Here is a 21632-nt window from a genome sequence, read left to right as displayed (position 1 = left end):
GTTGCATTCTATAATTACAATATAAATATAAAATTTCTAAGACCTGATCAAACATGTGTATTTAATTAAGCAATTAAAATATCGACTCGATTCTCATATTATGAGATCTGAGATTATCTTAAATTTTATAGTTCTTTAGAAAAGATAAGATGGTTTTACTCGTAATTATGTATATATTTTTATGTTACTTAAAATGGTAATAAGATTTCAGATCTTTCAGCTTTTATTTGTTAGAGACCCGTAGTGTAATATTTGATTGTTTTTTTTATTTTTAGTGTATTTATTATAGAATTTCGTTATGACTACAAAACTAACCTAATTCTAATCCTAACTACAAAAGTTAAGATATCGTCGATTTAGAGTTTAAGCATGCTTACAACCTATTAAATAAATTATGAAGAGTGACAAAAACTCTCATGTACTATCAGGTTTTGCCAATTTAGAAAATCAATTTGTATAATCTACTATATGAAATGTAATAAAGGTCAGTTTATTTCGAATAGTATAAAAATGGACATAACGAAAAAGTAAAAACCAGATTTAGCAGGCTTTTACACTCTAAGCCGACGTATATACTAAGTGTTATCTCAGTCTCCTGATAGAATGTGCGAAAAAAGAGTAAAGTCACAGTGAGCCTAAAGTACAGATACTGTCATTGTTAGTAATACTATCTATAAGGTTAGTACTAAGTTAGACCGTCGTAGCGCAGTGGCACAAGTGTGTGATTGTAAACGTGACGATTTTTGATTCGATTTCCACTCGACGGATTTAATGGAAAATGGCACAAGAGCACGCCATTCAACACGCAATGCATTGAAAAGTTGAAAAGGAAGCTAGAAAAAAATAGAAGAATTTTTAGAAGAGCTCTTTTATATATAAAATTCTTCTGTTACAGAGTGATTGAGAGACCATAAACATATGAAACTACTTGAAGTTAGGTACTACTTAAAGTTGAAAGTTGGCACGTAGTTAGGTTAGGAAGTATAGAGAAGCAATATGAGATTCTTGATCGAAATGCCTGAGAAGAAAAAAAGCAGAATTTTTATTTTTTATCATTTAAAGTCCACGCAAGCAGAGTAACGAGCGACAACTAGTTAAAATATATAGACACATACAAAAAAACGTTTTACAGCTTTAAAAGTTCCGATCCACAACACGCAAAGCATTTTTGGGCGATAACTATTGGTTTTCTTTAGAAAAATGTAAATTTGTGTTATCAGCTTTAATAGTTATCATTGGATTATTCAAATTATACTAGAAAATTTAAATCAAATAGCTAAATCTACATATCGCGGCGTCTGAACGGTTTTGGTAATTGAATTATAATCAATTGATTATTATATATACATATATTGATACAAACTGTTTATAACTTATCTTCTTCGATATAAATTTCAAATATTTTAATTTAATAGTATGTTTTTTTTTAAATAGTATATGGTTATTGTATTTATATATACAATATTGTATAAGAAGTGGGTAAATAGAAATTTGCCCCACTGTTTGGAGTTCGATTTCTGCTCGAGGAAATTAAATTATTTCCTTTCCCTCGCACTGGTAAAAAGACAAAATATGGTGTTAAGTTCTACTACTCAACACGCAATATCTCAAAAATTGAGTGTCAAGTTGAGAACTAAAAGACATAGCAATAGGTTCCCTCTGCCTATGTTGTTATTATAGTTTGTTAATAATCACCAATAGTAGTACCTTCTAACGACAATTCCCGTCGGTGAAAAGCCAAACTTTCAACCCAAAACCTCCAACACAATAACATTACCAATAAAACAATTAATTCCAAAAAACAGAGCAAAAAAGCCAAAAAATACAAAAAAGACAGTTCCTTTCAAACGCCGCTGCGCCGACGCATAACTCAGCCTTATCACCAGATTACATTTGCGGGCCCCGTGACTTTACTTAATTAATTAAATACACTATACACCATTAACACGCTATCATATCACTCGATTCGCAACATTATATTATTTTTGTTTGTCATATTTTTTTAACAGAAGCAATTTCGCTTATTGAGATGGATCTCGTTATCTGGAGGTACGCCTTCGACCAGCTACCGTATGATAATTTTAATGCTTCTAATAAATAAAGGAGTGTAAATTTTTGTAAATGTTATTCTCATATGTTATATGTATATATTATAGATATAAATATTGTTTTTTGTTTGATTTAAACGTGTTTGGCTTGTGAATAAATTTTGCGGTGAATTTGTTGATGGTGGTGGGATAAGAGTGGGCTCCTTAATTACAGTGCTCTCGTCTTTCGTTTTGATAGGTTGTTAGTGGTTGTGGATGCTTTGGGCAATTTGTAAAGTAGCTTGTTGGTAAATCGTTATGGGAAAATTATATTTTTTTGTAAATTAATGCATAGTATGCCAGAAAAATTACATTTTCATCTTCATATATAACATTTTGTAAATTTTAACCAGATTTGATTAACTGCTCGTGTTACCTAAAAGTACACTCTCATTTTTGGCATAAATACAAATTGTACATATCACTAAGAAATAGAGGAATTTCGAGAACTATCGAACCTGTATGCTGCGTCGGCTGTGCGCTGTGTCAATCTTTCAGTAGTGGAAGAATTTTATAAATATACATTTGAACAGGTTAGGTTAAGTTTAGTATTCTTGCCAAACTCAAAAAGCGTTCCCTCTATAAGCAGGATAAAACATGAGGCTAAAAAATATTCATTTCCAGGGCGGGAGTTGAACCCGCAACCCCTCTGTACCACGACGACCGAACAATATATTAATTTAATATTATTAAAATATATTTCGCTCAAGATCTGATATAGTTTTTATTATTTTTTTCTATGAAACCGTCAAAAAAGTAAAACGATTTTTTTATATTTCTGAAAGTTCCGCTTGTAGTTAAGCTTTATATAATTAAGTCATTTTACACGCAACTCATAAAATAGTTTAATTTTATATTTTAAACCTTATATAAACCTTATAACTTTTAAACCTTATAATTGTTATTATAAAATTTATTTTGTTCATTAAGTGATATATTTTTTTAATTACACATTTTAAATAAATATTTCTTTTTGTTAGTTTAATTAAAGTGTAGGAGGTCGTCGTCGTTGTGAGTTTAAATAAAAAGGATGAATTACTTTCATGTACTTACAGTGTATACTACAATTGCTACAATTTTAAAGGATTATTAGTTTCTAAGCGGACTTTTGTCTACCCTTGGGTTGCAAGTTTGGTTTGATACTGTGCTGGTAGCTTAGCTTGTCGCCCTACAATACTATCGGCCTATACAGTCAATCATTGGAATGCTTGACGAAAGGAAGGAAGATATTTAATTTTTTCTTATAATAAATAAACTATAATTAATAAATGTTTTTGATTATAATTTTACATTATTTCACGTCACGTTATCAATTAACACTTAATACTGGAAATTACTCTAGAAAGAATTGAAAAGTTGCAATGACTAATAGCAATAACGCATTTACTAGTGCGCAAGTTATTTTCACAAAGATAGGTTTCAATGTACAATAGTAATTTGTATTTTACCTTCACGCTTCTTGTAATGATGTACAGGCAGATATCAAGAATAAAGCATTTTATATAGATAACTATTCGTTTTATTTACTTTTCAAATTTACTTGCGTTTGTTTTAATTAAGATATATCGAAGTAAACTTTCGAAATATTACGCTATAAATGAAGGAATTCAGTGCAGCGTTGTGTTACGCGAAGATATTAGTATATGTAGTTTTGACTACAATCCATCCTGCATGCATCTGCACGTATGCCTTCAACCCATTACCACCTCAACCAACCACCACCAACCCCAGAGTGCAATCCCACGTGTAAAGCATTAATTGATTCCATATTTATCCTATAAAGTCTCTTTGTATTTGCATTTCAAACTCGCGCTGCTCGACCCGACTGAGATAGTCCTATCAATACTTATTATCATTTTGTCGCCGACTGAATCAATTAAAGGCCTGCATAATAATTACTCTGGTGACGTATTAACAAGATTTAACACTCCACTGTAATGAAGATGTTTTGGTTGTGGGATAAGCCTTCGGGTTGTGACTATCTGAACCCATCCACATTTTGATGATCACAAGTTTGAATTGAGCGCGAAATAAAAATGTTTTTGAAAACATTTAATCATTGTTTTCAAGGATTCATTACTCACGGAAGATACTTTTTAAACCGGAATAGAAAATATTTTACTTCTCAGATTTGGTTAGACTAAAGCCTAGTATTTTACAATATAAAATGAAATGTATCCATAGCAAGTTGTACTAGTTAGATATCTATAAAAGGATTTTCGCTATTCTTACATACTTTATATATTTTTTTACCGGATTAATCGCGTCCAGTAGCGTAGGTCGCGTCCTGTCGCGAGTATTATACATTTTTTGGAACCCCGACGTTTCGAATACAGGTGACCACAAATCCGTGATCACCTGTACACTAAACACTATTTCTTTGTACAAAAGTCACGATACGATATGAGATACATAAGTGAAAATAAAAAAAAATGTTGATATCCATCCATACGAACGAACAACGAAAGTAAACACACAAATAAACACAACAACTTATAACACTAAGATTAAACATATCATTGATCAGTTCAACAGAGATCGAGCGGGTCTCGTTAAAAATCACCAATAGACCCACTGTAACCCCAGCCTGAACCCGTCCAGCTATTTATCTCTGTTCGAAGTGACGTACGAAAATAAACATAATGTGGTAAGAAAACAATTAATAAAAACACAAAAAGGCAACCACGCTATAACTCAATGACGGATAGCCAATTACGCTGACCATATAGAGGTATCAGTCACATAGGACCTCGTTGGCTCTTATCCATTAACGCCCGAAGCAAGTTACACTGTGTCTTGGATTGTAAAAACAATATACTTCACGCGGTAACCTGCGCAAAGCAGGGCAGGCAAAGGTATCCTGGGAACCTGGTGCTTAGACACTCCGTTCCCATTAAGACTTCCCTTTTCCACATTTTGTTGAATTTTTGAGACATTGAATATTGAGAGGCAGAACTCAACGCCACGCTTTTTCCTCATTACTAGAGCCAGGTATATGAATCGAACCCACAACCTGTCGCATTTACAGTCGCATGTCTGTGCCCCTGCGCCTCAACCAGCCGGCTTGGCCGTTTGATATATAGCATCACTTAGTTTTACCACGCCTACGACGCTGGGGCACAACTGGTCTATATAACTTTACTAAGTGAACAACCGACCTAAAGTGCCCGCGGTATGAATAAAACACATACATAATATTCCAATGAATCTTCTGTTGGTGTTTCTAAAACAAATAACTTAAATCATGTCGTCCACTAAAGGTCGTATAGATATGGGGTAAGAAGGGGTAAAGAGGGGTACCGAGGGGTACAGGCAATCAACGGGAGAGGATTTACGAGGCGCCCGAGGCGGTGTGTTGAGGAGTTTGTCAACGAATGGAGGGCTACAGTGGAATTTTAATGAATGAATATAGAACGTGTAATACTGTTATGGATTTGTTTAATATCGGTTATAATATAAGTACAAAAAATTGGACGTATTATTTAATTATCTTAATAATATAATAATAATCATAAGTTTAAATATAATACTTATGGTAATATAGAAATATATTTTAGCCATAGGAACAAGTTCAAGTGCGAGTCGGACTTTGCTAACGAGAAATCTGTATAAACTTTATAATTGTTGGTCAATGGGAAGTACAATTTATAAAAGTTGAATATTCATTTTAATTTTTACAGACAGACGGACAACAAAGTGGTTCTAGAACGTTCTAGAGTACTGGTTTTTCTGTTGGGCACAGAACCCTAAAAACTGAAGTTACCTTATGGAAAGGTAACATTTATAGATACAAAATTATATTTCAATTGTACTGCTTACAATTTTTTATTTAATAAACTAAAGTCTTAATTGGTAAGGCTTCCGTTTTTCCTGATTCTATAACTTTTTTCCAAAGTATGATTATACAAGTTACATTTAAAAAAATCTCTTCAATCTTTAATTTTTGGCCTGATATTTTAAAAAATATATATTTTTACAAAACAAACAAAACAATGACTTATTGAGCATTTCTTTATTTATGGATACCAAAAATAACTTAATTAAATATAAAAAAATAAAACATTTTAATCTCTTGATTATATATATTTTAAACAATAATCTTTGTCCTAAATTAATGTATTTAATTGTAAATAATTACCTTCCATTTGCGATTACGAGAATAATTTAAGAACCATCGTTACTCTGATTTAGTAGATAATGAGTGAATTGAGTATTTTTGGATACTATCGATTAACCTTTTTTCGACTTTACGCTGTACCCCGCGTTTAGCAGGATAGACAGAGAGATCCTAGTGTTAAAAAACATTGTGTGTTAAGTGGCCAAGCTTAACGCCGCGCTTTGTCTTGTTACACAGTTTACGAAGATACGGTGCTGCGTTGTGTTACGTCACCGTAACATTGTAACTCTAAAAGGCTACAAAATAAATAACGTAGGTTCTCTGTTTCATTGCAATAGTTTTAACTATAAAAAACTATAATTACGATATTATTATTTAAATCAATTAATCTGTTTTTGTCTAAGACAAACAAATTTATGCCTTTTAAATACGATCACGAATAATAAAATTATTGTAACATATTTATTAGTTACAAATTATGTTCATTGACCTTATCTATGATTTCACGCTCATAACGGGGTGGGTAGACAGAGGGAACCCGAGAACGTAGTGTTAAGACACTCCGTTCTCGTTAAGGCTTCCGACCCCCACTTTCTGCCCAAATCTGGTGGCATTGCTGAGTGGCGGAACTCAACGACGGGCTTTGACTCGTTACTAGAATAAGGAAATGGAAATACTAAATATTATATTTTTTTAAGTGGCAATCGAACCCACGACCAGTAAAATGTTCTAATTGTATGAATGTGTGTGGTTTCTTAAATATATTTCAAAATACTATATTGGACATCGTCTAACTTCATCGTTGTAGGTTTGATACAATTCTCAAATACTCGGGAAATCAATTATTATTTATTAATCGTTCGTTTTGTTATTATTATTTCTTATAATTTATTTTTATTTCTCCTTCTTTTCTTTCTCTCGGACACAAAGCAAGACTTGACTTTAACTCGATACGCAATGTTTCGAAAAGTTAGACGGATTTTTGCAAACGGAATATTTTAACACTAGGTTCATCTCTGCCCAACCTGCTATGCAGAACGAAGCATAAAGTGAACCTACTTTTTTCTTTTAAAATACGCAATAATCACGAAAAAATTATATATAAAAAACTTGTTAATAACAAAAGGCAAAATACGGTATTAGCGATATGATTGCGCCGGCGCCGTATTGTTTAATATTCACGATCCACTACCAGAGTTTATTTATACGACTATAGATTAATTAAACTGGGTACATGCCCCATTTACATAAGACATGGTGGTTGCATTTGGTGCCGAGTGTGGGCGAAACATCGCGTGTTGCTTTCATACAGCTTTTGTAATAGTACATTTTGCCTTTTAACTTTATTTTATATAATTTTTTTAAGTCTTGAATGTAATGCATTTGTTAGAAGTAATTAAGTTAGTGTTTGTTTTTTGTTAATCCGGCTCGAAGGACCATTTTTTCAATTTTTCTTAGTTTTTTTTATTATATCGTTTAGTTAGTATTTATTTCATTTTAAAGTGAAGCAACTAGAGCAATGAACTCGTCAAGTTCACTGTTAAATGCATTATTATAATGCTATAATTTAATACTAAATGTAGAGTTATAAAGTTTTATTTCTTTTCTTATTATAATGTGGGTAAATTAAAAAGGATTATAATTTTATATTTTGTTATTTTAAGTCTACACTTAGTATGAAATTATATTAACTTCTTTTCTAATCATATTAAGAATTGATTAAAATTTGTGATATATTTAGTTTTGAATGTTAACTACTACACTAAAAACTTTTAAAAACTATGCAAGCTTTCGTGGTATGTAGGTAGCGGCATAGTGTCTCACTGTAAATGCGTTAGTTGTGGGGTTCAATCCTGACTTGAGAGAAAGAATTATTATCTATCATTTCTTCGTTCTGGTAGTAAGATAAAGCGTGTCGTTAAGATCCAGTACTCCAATATCTTGAATATTGTGCGAAAAGTAAGGAATAGATTGTCCTAACACTAAATTCCCAGTACCAGTAGTGTGAAAAACTGTTGATATATACAATGTATAATATGTATTAATTCTTGAACTCAAGTAGGTTTATATAATTAATAAGCTGGTAGAACTGTCTTGATTATTTAAAATATATAGTGATCCAATATAAATTTTAAAAAAGACCTTTTGCATATCATAAAAGAATCAACCTATCTTAGGTAGATAGGTTTTAGAAAAGATAATAATATATGTAAAAGCTACTCTATCACCTCGTAACTGTAATAACTTATTGTATTGCAATTTATACCTTCAATTCTCTTCGTGGCGACAGAGACTGTATAACAAGGGTTTTACTCGTGATATTATTTATTGGGCGACAAGGCTTTTGATTTGAAAATTCTTTTATGGACAATAAATTATATATGTATTTTAATTTTTTTTAGCTTATTTATTTTTTTTAGCCCACGCATAACAACATAGGCAGAAGGAACCTAGGAACCTAGTGTTTAGACACTTCAGTTCTCCACATTCCGCCGCATTTTGGAGGCATTAAGTGTTGATAGACTGAACTCAACACCACGCTTTACCTCTTTCCTACAGCGAGCAAACTTAGAATATAAAATATTTCTTTTCCTCTGCGTTTACAACCACACATGCCCCTGTACCACGATTAGCCTCCATGTATCTTGTTTTGTTTTATTACTTCTAACTTCTACTTGCAGAAGTAAATGGAAAAAACTGAGAGTTACTCTGACCGTAGGTACAGTACTACAGATAAATAGATGTTTGCTAGACTGAGAAAATGAAAATAATTTATAAAAATATCTTTCCCCCAAATGGTAATTAAACATGTGTATAGTCAGTCACTGATTTCGAATCTCACTCAAAACAGTTTAGTATTTAAAACGTTGACGTTTCCATAAACTATTTATTTAATTATAATTAGCGGCGTCTAGTTCCAGTACAAAAAATTTGGGTAGAACATTTGGGAACTGTGTAATCTTCATTACGTTCTCTCATTATAAAAATATTTATAAAATCGAATTACAAGCTTACAGGGTTTCCCGAGCTTTACCACAAATAATAAGCTTAAAAAATCTACAATTTCCATAATCGGTTAAATAATCAACATCGTTAGCTGCGCAGGCGCATATAAATATCTCTCTGTAACGAGTGTTGGTCGCCGCCGGCTACCAGTGTAATTGCTTTCAAATATATCATATTGTATATTGTTTATTTAGCGCACCTTTTTGTTAGGTAGCGCCAACATGCCGCCTTGTAGCTAGCTATAACTGATATAGTTTTAATTGAAATTGTTTTCTTTTATAATGCAATTTAATGGAAAATATCTTCACGAATAGCTTCACGAATTTTACAGCATAACAGGACAAACTGAAATTAGTATTTAGACATTCCCTTCCCTAAATGACCATGATTTTTTGAGATACAACACTTACCACGTCTACCAGAGTGGGGAATTGAAATATAAGATTCAAAACAAGTAAAACAAAAAATTATAATACGGCAAGTTCTTTATGAGTGACGACAAAAGCAGGTTGGAAATTTGATTACCACTCGGAAGAAAATTTATAGGTGTTTAACAGATTTGTTTTGAACGTCCAGTTTAATAAAATGTCTCACTGGGTGTCGCTATGTAATACGTTTTCGTTAGACGGAGTATTAAATGGAGTACCGTACGGTATGGTAGCTGAATTCCACCGTTGTGGGTAAAATGGGCATACCCGCAATCCTAAAATACTTTTTTGATTACCTTCAGGTTCTTTTGATGTTGATAAGCTGATTGATTTAAATGAGAATAAAAAAACAATTATAATACCAGAATGTTCTTTAAATAATAAAATCTTGTCAGGATGACATAATCGCTGTAATGAGTGAGTGCATGTTCCCACTCGCTCTTGGCCAATTTTCAGGGACCTTTGACCACAATCTTTTTTGGAAGTTTGATCCGCCCCTTGTGCCATATATGTATTTCTGTAATTCCTTTTTTAGTCTGGCAATAGTCCCGGCTATTGTAACCAGGATTTGTCTTGCGACTCAGCCTAACAACTCAACATCCTCAGAAATTAGCGTATTGGCTTTCATATCCTGACTCATGAAATCCAGCCCTCGCTTCCTTAGATACCTGGGTCATCTAACACTAGGAACAAAGGAAGTACTTTTTTTGACATAGATCCTATGCCGGCGCACAACCTGGTTATATCGTCGTCACGGATCCCAAAACTACTTCGAATGAATAAGACTGCGTTCTCATCAACTAGCCTTACATTAAAAAAAAAGAAACTGGCAATAAAGCAATAATAGTCAATTATATCACAAATCTTCAACTCGTATCGTATCGTATCTCAGTAATAGGAGTAATATAGAACATATAACAAGAGAGAGAAAAGATGTAAATATACTGCCTTAAGGAAAGTTTAACAACATGACAAACAATTTCGACCCACATAACAAAAATGAAGGTCTGGAGTACCTGACGTGGAACCCTAGAAGCCCATCTATTTTCTAAGAGATATAGATATAGCGTCTTAGTAATAGTTGATCAACATAACAAGCATTTTATGTCCATATAATAAAAATGAAGATCTGGAGCAGCTCATATGGAACCTTAACAGCCCAGCTAAACCTTAAGAGATACGAATATAAAGGCTTCAAAATAGTTGTTCTGCGTGGTCAGTGTTAAATGAAATGACGTTTTTATTCTGACCTTATAATTTAAAATAACGTAAGCTAGTAGTACCTCCACGCGGTGCAGGCGTGAAGCCTCGCCCCTGAAGAATAATTACAATCTTTAATGGAAGCTCTAGCATCCCCCGATTAAACACAAATCTTTTATAGTTTTTTTTCGCCTATTTCTACCCTCTTTTACACGAGTTTGCTTGCAGTATAATAAATAAGCTAAAAGTATAATAATTAGCTTTATATATCAATGTTCAATGTATATTATTATAAATATCAAGTATCAACATCGGTCGTATTTTTAAATTCAAAACAATCAAAAATCCTTACAGAAATGACGATAATGTAGAAACAATACATATTAGAAGTCATTATAGTTGTCAGTCAATTCTGTTTATTAAATAAATAATCATGTACTTCAAGCAGGCGGAGACGTGGGCCATCCGCTAGTATTTAAATAATTGATAAAAACACAGTTCAAACCACTTTAAAATCGAAGAGAAACAAAAAACGACAAACCACAGTACAATTTCGTTATAATTAACTGATTTCCAATTAGGTTTATAATGAGCAGAACACTGTGCGTGCCATAAAAGATGGGCCCAATCATGTACCCCTCCGACGACTTTGAAACCATCAATAAACTAGCAACGAAATTTATGACTTATTTGCTCAAATATTTAATTCAAACTTTCTTATTGGTACGTAAGTCTATGTGTAGATTTGTCAAAATTACACATTGAAGTGTACATTTATCAAAAATTAAGAATATACATATTTTATTTATATAGTAATTTAATTCTATATGCATACATTTTATAACGAATCATTTTCTTTTTCAGGTGCACGTTTTATCCCGAATATAACAAAGTAAAGTGTCCCTAAGCCGAGATTTTCGGGGCATTGTGTGTTGAGCGGCGGAACTTAACGCCGCGTTTTTGCGTAAGTAGTAGAACGAAGAATTTAAAATATTCATAAATATTCATTCATTCCCCCAAGTGGAAATAGAACCCACTACCACCGCGTTTCAGTCACGCGCTCATGCTCCTACGCTACAACGCAATATTAATTAGGTTAAGCTAAACGTTAGGCGCTAACAAAGCTGTCATAAATAACTGCTCGGCTTGACAGAGTGCACCTTATACAGTGGAGTGTAAAATGTGATTTCAATAGCAAAAACATACTATTAACAGGTAATTATTGTTTTTTTGTAATTTCTCGTATTTTTTAATTACATAGTTATAGAGTTCTACAAGTATAGTGAAAAGATGTTTCTAATACGTTTTTATTAGGTCAAGTTGTAACTATCGAAACGCTACGGCACTCTAAAACTTACAAACGTAATAATTGTATCATAATGAAACTTGGCAGTTTTGGTGATAATATAATTATATGATATCATCGAAGTGGTCTCGTGTATGTGCTAAGATCTGAATAGTAGAAAACTTCAGAGGTTCTTAGGGAAGAGGAGTACTTTTTGGTACATGATGAAAAGCTGCTTTTTTTACAAATTTATAATGTATTATTTGAGTTACAGAACTCAACGATGCAGTGTTTAACGTAAATATAAAAAGAAACATAAAAATAATTTAGTTATTTATGTCTTCCTCCATTCTATACTATTTTTTTAGTTAGACAAATTGCGTGTCAGGTATCACCTAACATTGCATATTACCTAAGAACGTCACATAAAACAATATTATTAAAAATTAAAACATCACCATTCCAACTGAAACGGAATTCTCCAGATCAGCTATCCCAATTACCCAACAATGACGTCACAAATTAAAAGACCGCCATACCTTCGCCTTCGCAGCCTTCACATCAACAAAAAGCCATAATTATAATATGATAAATAAAATAAAATATAAATAGTTGTTCAAGCGTGCCTCTTAATGCCAAGGATACCTCTACATACTCAAGTATCGTTCGTCGAGATCGCCGTTTGACACGCGCTGACCTATCGCTTGGATTGTGATATGCCTGTCCGAGATGGTTTGAGAATCAATAGATTTTTAATAAACCATTTCTATATTTGGAGAGATCTTTTTTTTCTGTTTGTATGTCTTTTCGGGTGATAGTGTATTTGTTGGTCTAATAATATTTAGCGTGTTGTCTTGGATTTACTGTACAGTGTTTACCTATAAATATTTTTTTGGATACAGTTGTTTTTCAAAGTAGAGTAAAAAATTAGTTTTAATCAACAGAATAGGCAGAGGGAACCTAGTGTTAAGTCACTTCGTTCCCCATTTAGCAAAGTAAAGCTTTTTGAAGCTTTTTGGTTTTATGTTATAAATTAAAAAATATATATTTCTGAGCGATGTAGGTACTAGGCTTATTTTATTTGTTTAACAAAAATCTTACTTTTCGGACGTTTCAGGCAGTACGAAGTGTCATTACACTACCTACTATACATATATGAGATACAGCGTGCCAACACCGCCAAAAGAACCCGTTCACCATAACCAACGGGGTGGTCGCGGCTTCACCTTCGGCCGGCCGATTACAATATATCGTTCCACGTCGCGTCAACTTATGACAATCAAAATAAATGACAAATGAAAACGTTTTTTTAACGCAAGTCATTGCGTTCCTTACGCTAACATACCCCGTCGTCGCTTTGTGTACTAGAGACGAGGTTTTCAATAAAACCACTGGAAGGACAACGCACTCTGGTTTTTTTTTGGGTTTGATATAGAGTTCCCACGCACCTGCTGCGCCGTGGCTAGTGATTGGCCCCGGATATGCCCGGATGTATGACTTCTAAATAGATATGGAGGTTTTTGTCATTTTTATCGGATTTTCTAATGTTAAGGTTGAAATATGTTTAAAATTTTAGTTTTAATCTAGACAATTTTATCAAAATTGGTATTCTGTTTCTGTCCAATCAGAGATTTGACAAATATACGAGTACTCGTATAATATTTTTGGTGCGTTTACCTACATATTATTGTTATGTTATAAACGTAAAGACACAGACGGACGCTGCAACTTCTATATTTATCTTTTATACTATAAACAACTACGTTGTTAAGGTTAATTAAGTGAATTGCTTATTAAAGTTGTGATTTCAAATCACAATATAGACAAAGAATATATCCCGTGATATTAATATATACTTATCATTTAAAGACAAATGCATTGAAAATTTCGTAGTAAGTAAAAAAATATTACGATATCTCATCTCTTCTTGCACTTGAAAAATAGTACCTAAACAACTTTTTAAGCAATGTAGATATATTATACGTACATACATGCATATCTACTTTATCTTAATAGAAAGGAGCATTAGCTACACGGTGTATCCCGCATATGAGAGCTAGGCCGAGCGAATCTAGTATAACACACACTCCGTGTTCCCACTTTTCGTACAATTTATCGAGACATTACTTAATGATTGGCGGAGGACGTTACACTGTTTTGAAATGAAAATTAACGATCCCGATTAATCCCGATTGGGATCGAACCTACAACCATCGGTGTTTACAGTGACATGCTGCCTCATCGCACCACGGTGACAGAACAGAAAACAAAATATCCCATACATTAAATAATTTCGGTACACTTAATGCAATATCACGGCCACACAGCGAGCGGGTCACTTCATCACATGCCAGACCAACCCCGACAAAGACCAGCTCTACATGACATCGGATGACTTAGGAATTTATATATCTATTCATTCAGTACCTTTGACCTGTCCAAATTAAATCTAATTTTTTTGATGGTAAATAAAAAAGATGGTAAAATAACAGCTTTTTTTATAAGTGATGTGTAAATTTTACTTTGATTGTTAATTAGCGTTGTTTATTTTATATTGTTAGTTAACAAAGAATAATATTTAGTGACTTAAATGAAAAAATCCAGTTTCAAAGGTCAAATTTCAAAATTGATCTTAAAGTTCTAAAATACAAATAAAGAAGAAATGGAATATTATTTTCAACAACTAATATAGGTCCCTTTCTCCAATTATTCCTGTTAAATGAGCATAAACAGATAATAACACATACAAAATAATAAACTAACAGAATAGACGACAGACAATGACACAGAGTGAACAAGAACTGATTTTACAAAAATTTCAATTTTTATACACAGAAAAATAATATCATATAAAATACCAAAAATTATATTAAGATAATAGCATAGCAATAAAAAACGGAAAAAATAAACTCACTTTGCATAATCCTGTTTACAATAGACCTGCCTGTCCCTGAGGAAGCAGGAAGGGTGTCTGTCGAGCTGCACTGCGCACACGCAGCATCTCAAGCAGCCCGTGTGCCACGCGCCGCCTCCGACCTCCAGGAGGAAACGATCAGCTATCGGCTCCCCGCAAGCACAGCACGTACGGTGCTCCGTCTGTATGGGTATAAATAAATCATGAATAACATTGCACAGCGTTGAGTTACGCCAATTAAAATTATCTTAACCGAAAAGTGAGGAATGAATAATGTGGATACTAAGTTCTCTTCGGTTGCTGTACCTAGATTTATAAAGTTAAATAACGTGGTATAGTGGTCTTATGGAAACAACTAAGAGTTGTGTATGACATATAACACATTCTAAGCATGACATCGAAAAAATTAAGGTAGTGCAATATAGCCTATCCATCAACCAGTACCAGTAGTTCCGGAGATTAGCGTGTTGAACCTATAACAATCTTTCTCTATAATAATAATCTTTCTCTCAAGGATAGATTGTAATCAGATTTTTAGTTACATTGAATTTACTTACTTTAAAAACTAATTATTCAGCTCACAGTCGTATACAATAAATAGCAGCTTATAACGTGACTATAAATAGCAGTTTATTTTCGGCGATTTATTTAAATACACAATATAATTTACAAATATAAGGATATTTTTTAATATAAAATTGAAATAATTTAATATTTTCTGCCCATGACCTTATGGAGCAACAGAGCAATGGAACTTGCTTTATTATTTAAAATATTTTTTACAGTTTTATACTATATATTGCATATTACCACACGGGCAAAGTCGCAGGTCGCAGTTAAAATAGTTAAGTAGATTATAATAAAAGGTTTCGAAGACTTGGCAACATAAAGCGCGACGTCGAGCTTCCCAAAGAGCTATTGTTACATACTATATGTGCTGTAAAGGAATTGCTTGAGCGCCAGAGAAAATTGGCGAAAATTCCCGAGCAGAGTGATTCATTACTAAATTCTGTCTTTTTATTCGTATTCGTGGATTACTGAAGGTAGGGTCCGTTCTGGTAGACCTTAGTGAGGGAGTAGATAAGATGCTTCTATGTCCCCATGTCTTCTTCAGCTTGCCTTAACGTTTTAGTTTAGAGGACTCTAGAAATCTCTTTAAAGCCGTTCTGACGCCGTCGACCGATTTCCCCATCGGCAATGGGGACCATCCTCTGGGTCTTCTACCGTCTACTTTTCCAACATCAATTAATTAATCAAGATTATCATCATATCTTTGCGATTCAAGCCATTACACATTTCGAAATGCCCAAATAAAAGCATATCAGGTATACACACCAGAACAAAATAATGAAATAATAACAGCTACCACACTCCATGGCCCATGCATTCATTGTATAGTATTGAATTCGAATCCGACATGTGTCGCGCACAGGGGGTGTGACTGTTCAAGTATAATCTAATAGAGGCGTTGCATAAATATCACACACCCCAGCCCTTTCAATTATAACGAATTGATTTAATCTAATATTTGCTACGTGACGGAAATAAAATGTTTGTTTGTTTGTACTGACTGAAATTGTAGTGGCTTTAGAGGTGATAGTTGAGAACAGTAAAGATTGGATTTACGGTATAAAAATTGAAAGACAGTATCTGAAAACAATTACATCACTAAATATCTATGGTAAAACTATATAAGGACAAAGTTTTAACGTAATAGTCAGCTACTTCTTACTTTAAAGTAGTATTTCGTAACTTTTTATTTGTCGTTGAGATCAGATTGATAGATAATTATATAGATATTTGGCCTGCTTCAAGAGTAATTGCTTGCCATTAGGTAGTTTATTTACAGAGTCTGATTTTTTTAGCTTTACGCTGTATCTCGCACATAGCAGGTTAGGTAGAGAGAACCAGAGAACCTAGTGTTAAAACACTCCGTTCCCATTAAGACTCCTCCGGTCCCAAGTTTCCGCCGAATACTAGAGGCATTCGCTTCGCGTCAAATCCAAAGCGAGGATATGAAAATATTAAATATTTCATTTCCTCGAGTGGGAACTGAGCCCAGAACCTGTTGCATTTACAGCCTCTATTATATTACAATGTACATAATATCCTTCTATTTAAGTACAGACGTGAAGGTATACCCGCAAATGAACTTTGACATCGTAAATAAGATGTATAATGTAATTAGTATGATTACTAGGCCGGTGATTGCCGCCTCCTAATAATGTTTACTTTAGAAATTCGAGTTTCTAAGTAAATACCTTCTAGTTATACATAAGTAGGTCGAACAATATTCTAGGTGTTCAGTAAGTATTTTTTTATATTAATATTCAAACGAAATTAAGATAAAGAAAATGGAAACTAAAGTATTTTGTGTTTATAGGCAAAGGGTGTTTATAGGCGACGGTTGTGGATTCGATTCACGCTCGGGGGAGCGAATTGTAGACACCTAGAGGTGCACAGCACGGCGTAGAGTAGAGTTTAATTGCCTCTGCCTACATAGTGAATCAATCGTAAAACCTAAAAGGTGACCCAACTTTTTTTTATTTGATTTTCTCATCTATTATAAAGAATATTTTTTTACTTCACGCTGTATCCCACCCTTAGCTGGGTAGGCAAAGTGATGGAGAGCCTAGTGTAACAGCTCTCCGTTTCCTGGCACTTCCGTCTCCCATTTTTCACCGAAATCTGGTAGCATTCTGTTTTGAGTGGCGGAACTCAACATGAAAATATTAAAAGTTTCATTCTGAGTCGGAAACGAACCCATAACCGTCGTATTTTACAACTACACGCTTGCACCAGGGCTGGCCTCAAACTAATAACAAAAATTTAATATAACACTTAAACAAATTCAAATAAACACTTTACCAACTCTAAATAACAACTTCACATGTCATATATCCGCTATAGACAGAAATCACGCAAAAACTAAACCCATAGACACCGTGTAAAAACGATTGAACTACCGTCAAGGGGTACAATGTCCCCATATAAATTCGGTACTCAATGACTGACTTGTAACACCCGGCAAATAATAACAAATAAAATAATATTAATGTTTAGAACCGTGCCCTATCCCAGCGGCGCGGTAATAAAATATACCGCACTCAGTTCATATGTATATGTAAGGGACAAAGGATTTTGTGAACTATCGAAATGTGTATAACAAATTTCTTATATTGACACCTTGGTGGCTCAGTGAGGGAATGGTTGTAGGTTCATTTCTGATTAATAAGCAGTTATTTTTTTTATTAGGTTCAGGAACGTGTGACTGACACTCAGAGGAATAAATTATTTTCATTGAATTGCACTGGTAAAATACGAGCAAGTGCGACGATGAGTTCCTTGTAAAGCTTCTGCTGCTATACGAGGGATAAAACTTGGAACTGAATAAAAAATTCTCATATATAGTCAATATGGTCGGATAAATATAGTGTAGCATTATTATTTTTAATTCTTGTAACTTATCGTCATACAAAACGTTTATAGCTCAAGAACACCAATAAGTTTTTATTGATCATTAAATTCTTATAAATGCCCGCACTAATAGCGATTTAATTGCGATTAACGCTGAATGACATCTCAGAGTGTGGCCCACACGTTACAGGATAACAAAAGGTGTGACAACAAAACAATCAACGCTACCCAAACAAATGTTGACACAGTCTAAGTAAAAAAGATACTCCTTTATATTTGCATAATTTTATACAAACCCTTTTTAAATGACGCGTTAAATACTTCTAAACAACATTATTATACTAGAGTAGGTTGGTTATGGAAACATAAGTCGACGGGGAGCGCCACCGGGGCGCCTTTTCTGTGGCTTAATTTTTTTTAGCTCCACCCGACTTGCAACAAGCTTGCAGAGTTAACAGCCGTTCTATATTTTCTACTTATTTTAGATATATTGCATGTTCGACGGAAGCCAACACCGCGTTTTATCTTATTACTTTCACTTCGCGTATCTCCTTAGAAAATAATCTAATATTGTTCGTTCCTAGTTATTGTTATTTTTCATTTTGGCCTTGTCCTACACTGTATCCCGCATGAACAAGATAGGCAGAGGAAACCTAGTATCAAGAAATTCCGTTTCCCACATTTTTCATTACTTTCCGTGTTAAGCGGCAAAACTCAACTTCACTTCTTGCCTTAACGTGCAAATGAAAACAATTCACTCCCCCAATTGACAATCGAACCTACTACTACCTTTATTGTCAAACCCAAACAAAAACTCAAATCAATAAATAATATTAACACTATAAAGTGCAAAACATATGGATATGGATGCGGCGGATCATTTACAAAAGTTGTCACTTCAAAATGATGGCTCAGTCACAATGGCACCATTGGTATCTAATAACGGTTAAATAACAATGGATGTTGCAAGTAGCGACAGTATTGTAGTGTATGGGCGTGACGGCTGCGAGTGAGGATGGAGATTTAGTGTCGGGACACTCTTTTGTCCGTCCGAGAAATCGATTTTTTTTTCTTAATAAAATTGTTTTTAGACAGATTCTTTTTTTTTTATATATTTCATTAATTAAGAGTATAAGAAGATTATTCATTTTTTATTTTGTATTGCTACATTTCGATTAAAAGTAGAAACATATTTGATTTAAATAAAATTCATACAAAAAACAATAATGTTGCAATGTAAAAAAATATAAAACAGATCCAATAGTCCATCTACGTAGACACAATTTATGTGACTTAAGTCTATTATACAATAAAGAAACGGGTTCGCTTTAATCAGCTGCCATAATAAATTTGTCGAGTGATTTGGTTTAAATTGGAATCGGTCAATCGTTTTTCGATTTGAGTAAATTATTCATTTTTTCCTCTATTTCTTGCTAAATTTAGATTAGATATGTTACGTGTTATGGTGGAACTTAACGCCGTGCTTTGTCGAGTTAAATGAACAAAACGAAATATCTTACAGTAGCTTCACGAATTTTCCCGCACAGCATTATTGATTATTACAATATAAATAATTCACTTCCCCGAGTAAATAGAACCTACAACCATCACATGCTTCAGTTACTATTCCACTGCGCCACAAGGACCTCCCAAATTTAGTTTAGTAAGAAATCTGGGAACCTAATGTTAACATAAGACTGAACTTAAGGCCGCGCCTTGTCTCATCTTCAGACCGAAGAAGAATTGAAAATGAAATATTAAGCTTCATTTTTATTTCATATATTTGTATACATCTCTAGTTACACATCCACTCGATAACGTCGGTGTCCATAAAAAAGATCGCTTTGAAACTATTCTATACTCACCCACTACTATACTTAATCTTTTTAACCCATTTATCATTTTCAGCCGATAAAAATACCATAGAGATCCACCCAACAATAAGATACATGCTCCTCATACCTGATACGAGACCGAAAGTCAATTATATTCAAATATAAATCGGATTTGCGAAGGTAAGCCGGGCACAATGGTGTCCCCATTGTCCCCTTGGCGACAGTGGGCACGCGGGCGGTCGTGTCACGCCACACCGCGTTAAACGCCGATTTGCGAATTAGAAAGTCACAATTATGGGCTATCATTATTTAGTGGAGTGTCTGTTTGTGTTCGTGACGGTTGTGGATTTGATTTGTATTAAAAAATTGAATTTTATCTAAAAAAATTTTAGGTTAGCTTAGTCTAGCAAAACACAGCGTTAAGTTCCGCCACTCACCGTACAATGTTTCGGAATCGGGAAAAAGATGGAGAATAAAGAGATACGTACTCCTAAAAAAATATTGATAGCAACAAAATAATTCGCTACGAAATCTCCCAAGTTTTTGTAACAATACGACTAAACGAGAGGTAGTTTTCTCCAAAATTACCATAACAGTAGTCAATCTCGGAAACTGCATGTTTTATATTCAGGGAGGCGTACGAGGATGATCGACGGAAAATATTTATATATAAAATCCAAATGCTCGTGAATTTAGTGAGATGAAAGCTTAAGTATTTTTTTTTTGATAAGGAAGTTGTCTGATTTGTCAGTGAAGTTTCGATATGCGAAATGAACGAAAAATTGATAGCGGAGTGTTTCAACTCTCAACACTACTCTCTACCGCAATAATCTACAGAGATAATGAAATAATAAGAAAAAAATTAACAAAAGGAATCGGAAATAACTTATGTGTGTCAGCAAGGGGGGGGGCTGAGGCAAAGTGTCCCAGCGGGGGTTCCCCGCGGGATAATGGGCACAGATTCACACCATTCACACGTCGGTTTCGGTGTTTTTTTTATTATTTGACGGGTCACCATCAGTCAATGATCGGTCGGCCGACATGACACCTGGCTGCTTGGGATCAACCGTTTGGAATAAACGGCCTTGTAATTATATTCGTATCACTCGATTTTTCAATGTTTAGTAATAAATAAGAGATATCGATATAATAATAACACTTTTAAATATTAAATTTATTGATTCTACCTAATTAGATTACGCGTTCGCGTATCTTGATTATTATAGCATTTTTTTTACAATAAAATACAGCTTATAGTTTGTCTATAATGTAACTTTAGATTTAATAAATGGAAAAAGTTATACGAGTTTAACCAATGGGAAAAGTTGTAAGCGAACATAAAA

General features: G+C 33.7%; 1 protein-coding gene across 1 annotated transcript in view; it reads right to left on the bottom strand.

Moving 5' to 3' along the window:
• Awh (LIM/homeobox protein arrowhead) overlaps positions 1-21632 on the bottom strand; it is a 55385-nt gene that overhangs the window by 4261 nt on the left and 29492 nt on the right. The window contains exon 2 of the mRNA XM_085206172.1: positions 15038-15219. Within this exon, the coding sequence (XP_085062298.1) occupies positions 15038-15219 (182 nt within the window). The remainder of the gene's footprint in view (positions 1-15037; positions 15220-21632) is intronic.

Source organism: Heliconius melpomene, chromosome 21 (genome assembly GCF_056956725.1).
Source record: "Heliconius melpomene rosina isolate 202511_hmr_F chromosome 21, ASM5695672v1, whole genome shotgun sequence".
Taxonomy (NCBI): domain Eukaryota; kingdom Metazoa; phylum Arthropoda; class Insecta; order Lepidoptera; family Nymphalidae; genus Heliconius; species Heliconius melpomene.
This window is presented reverse-complemented; position numbering and strand designations above follow the sequence as displayed.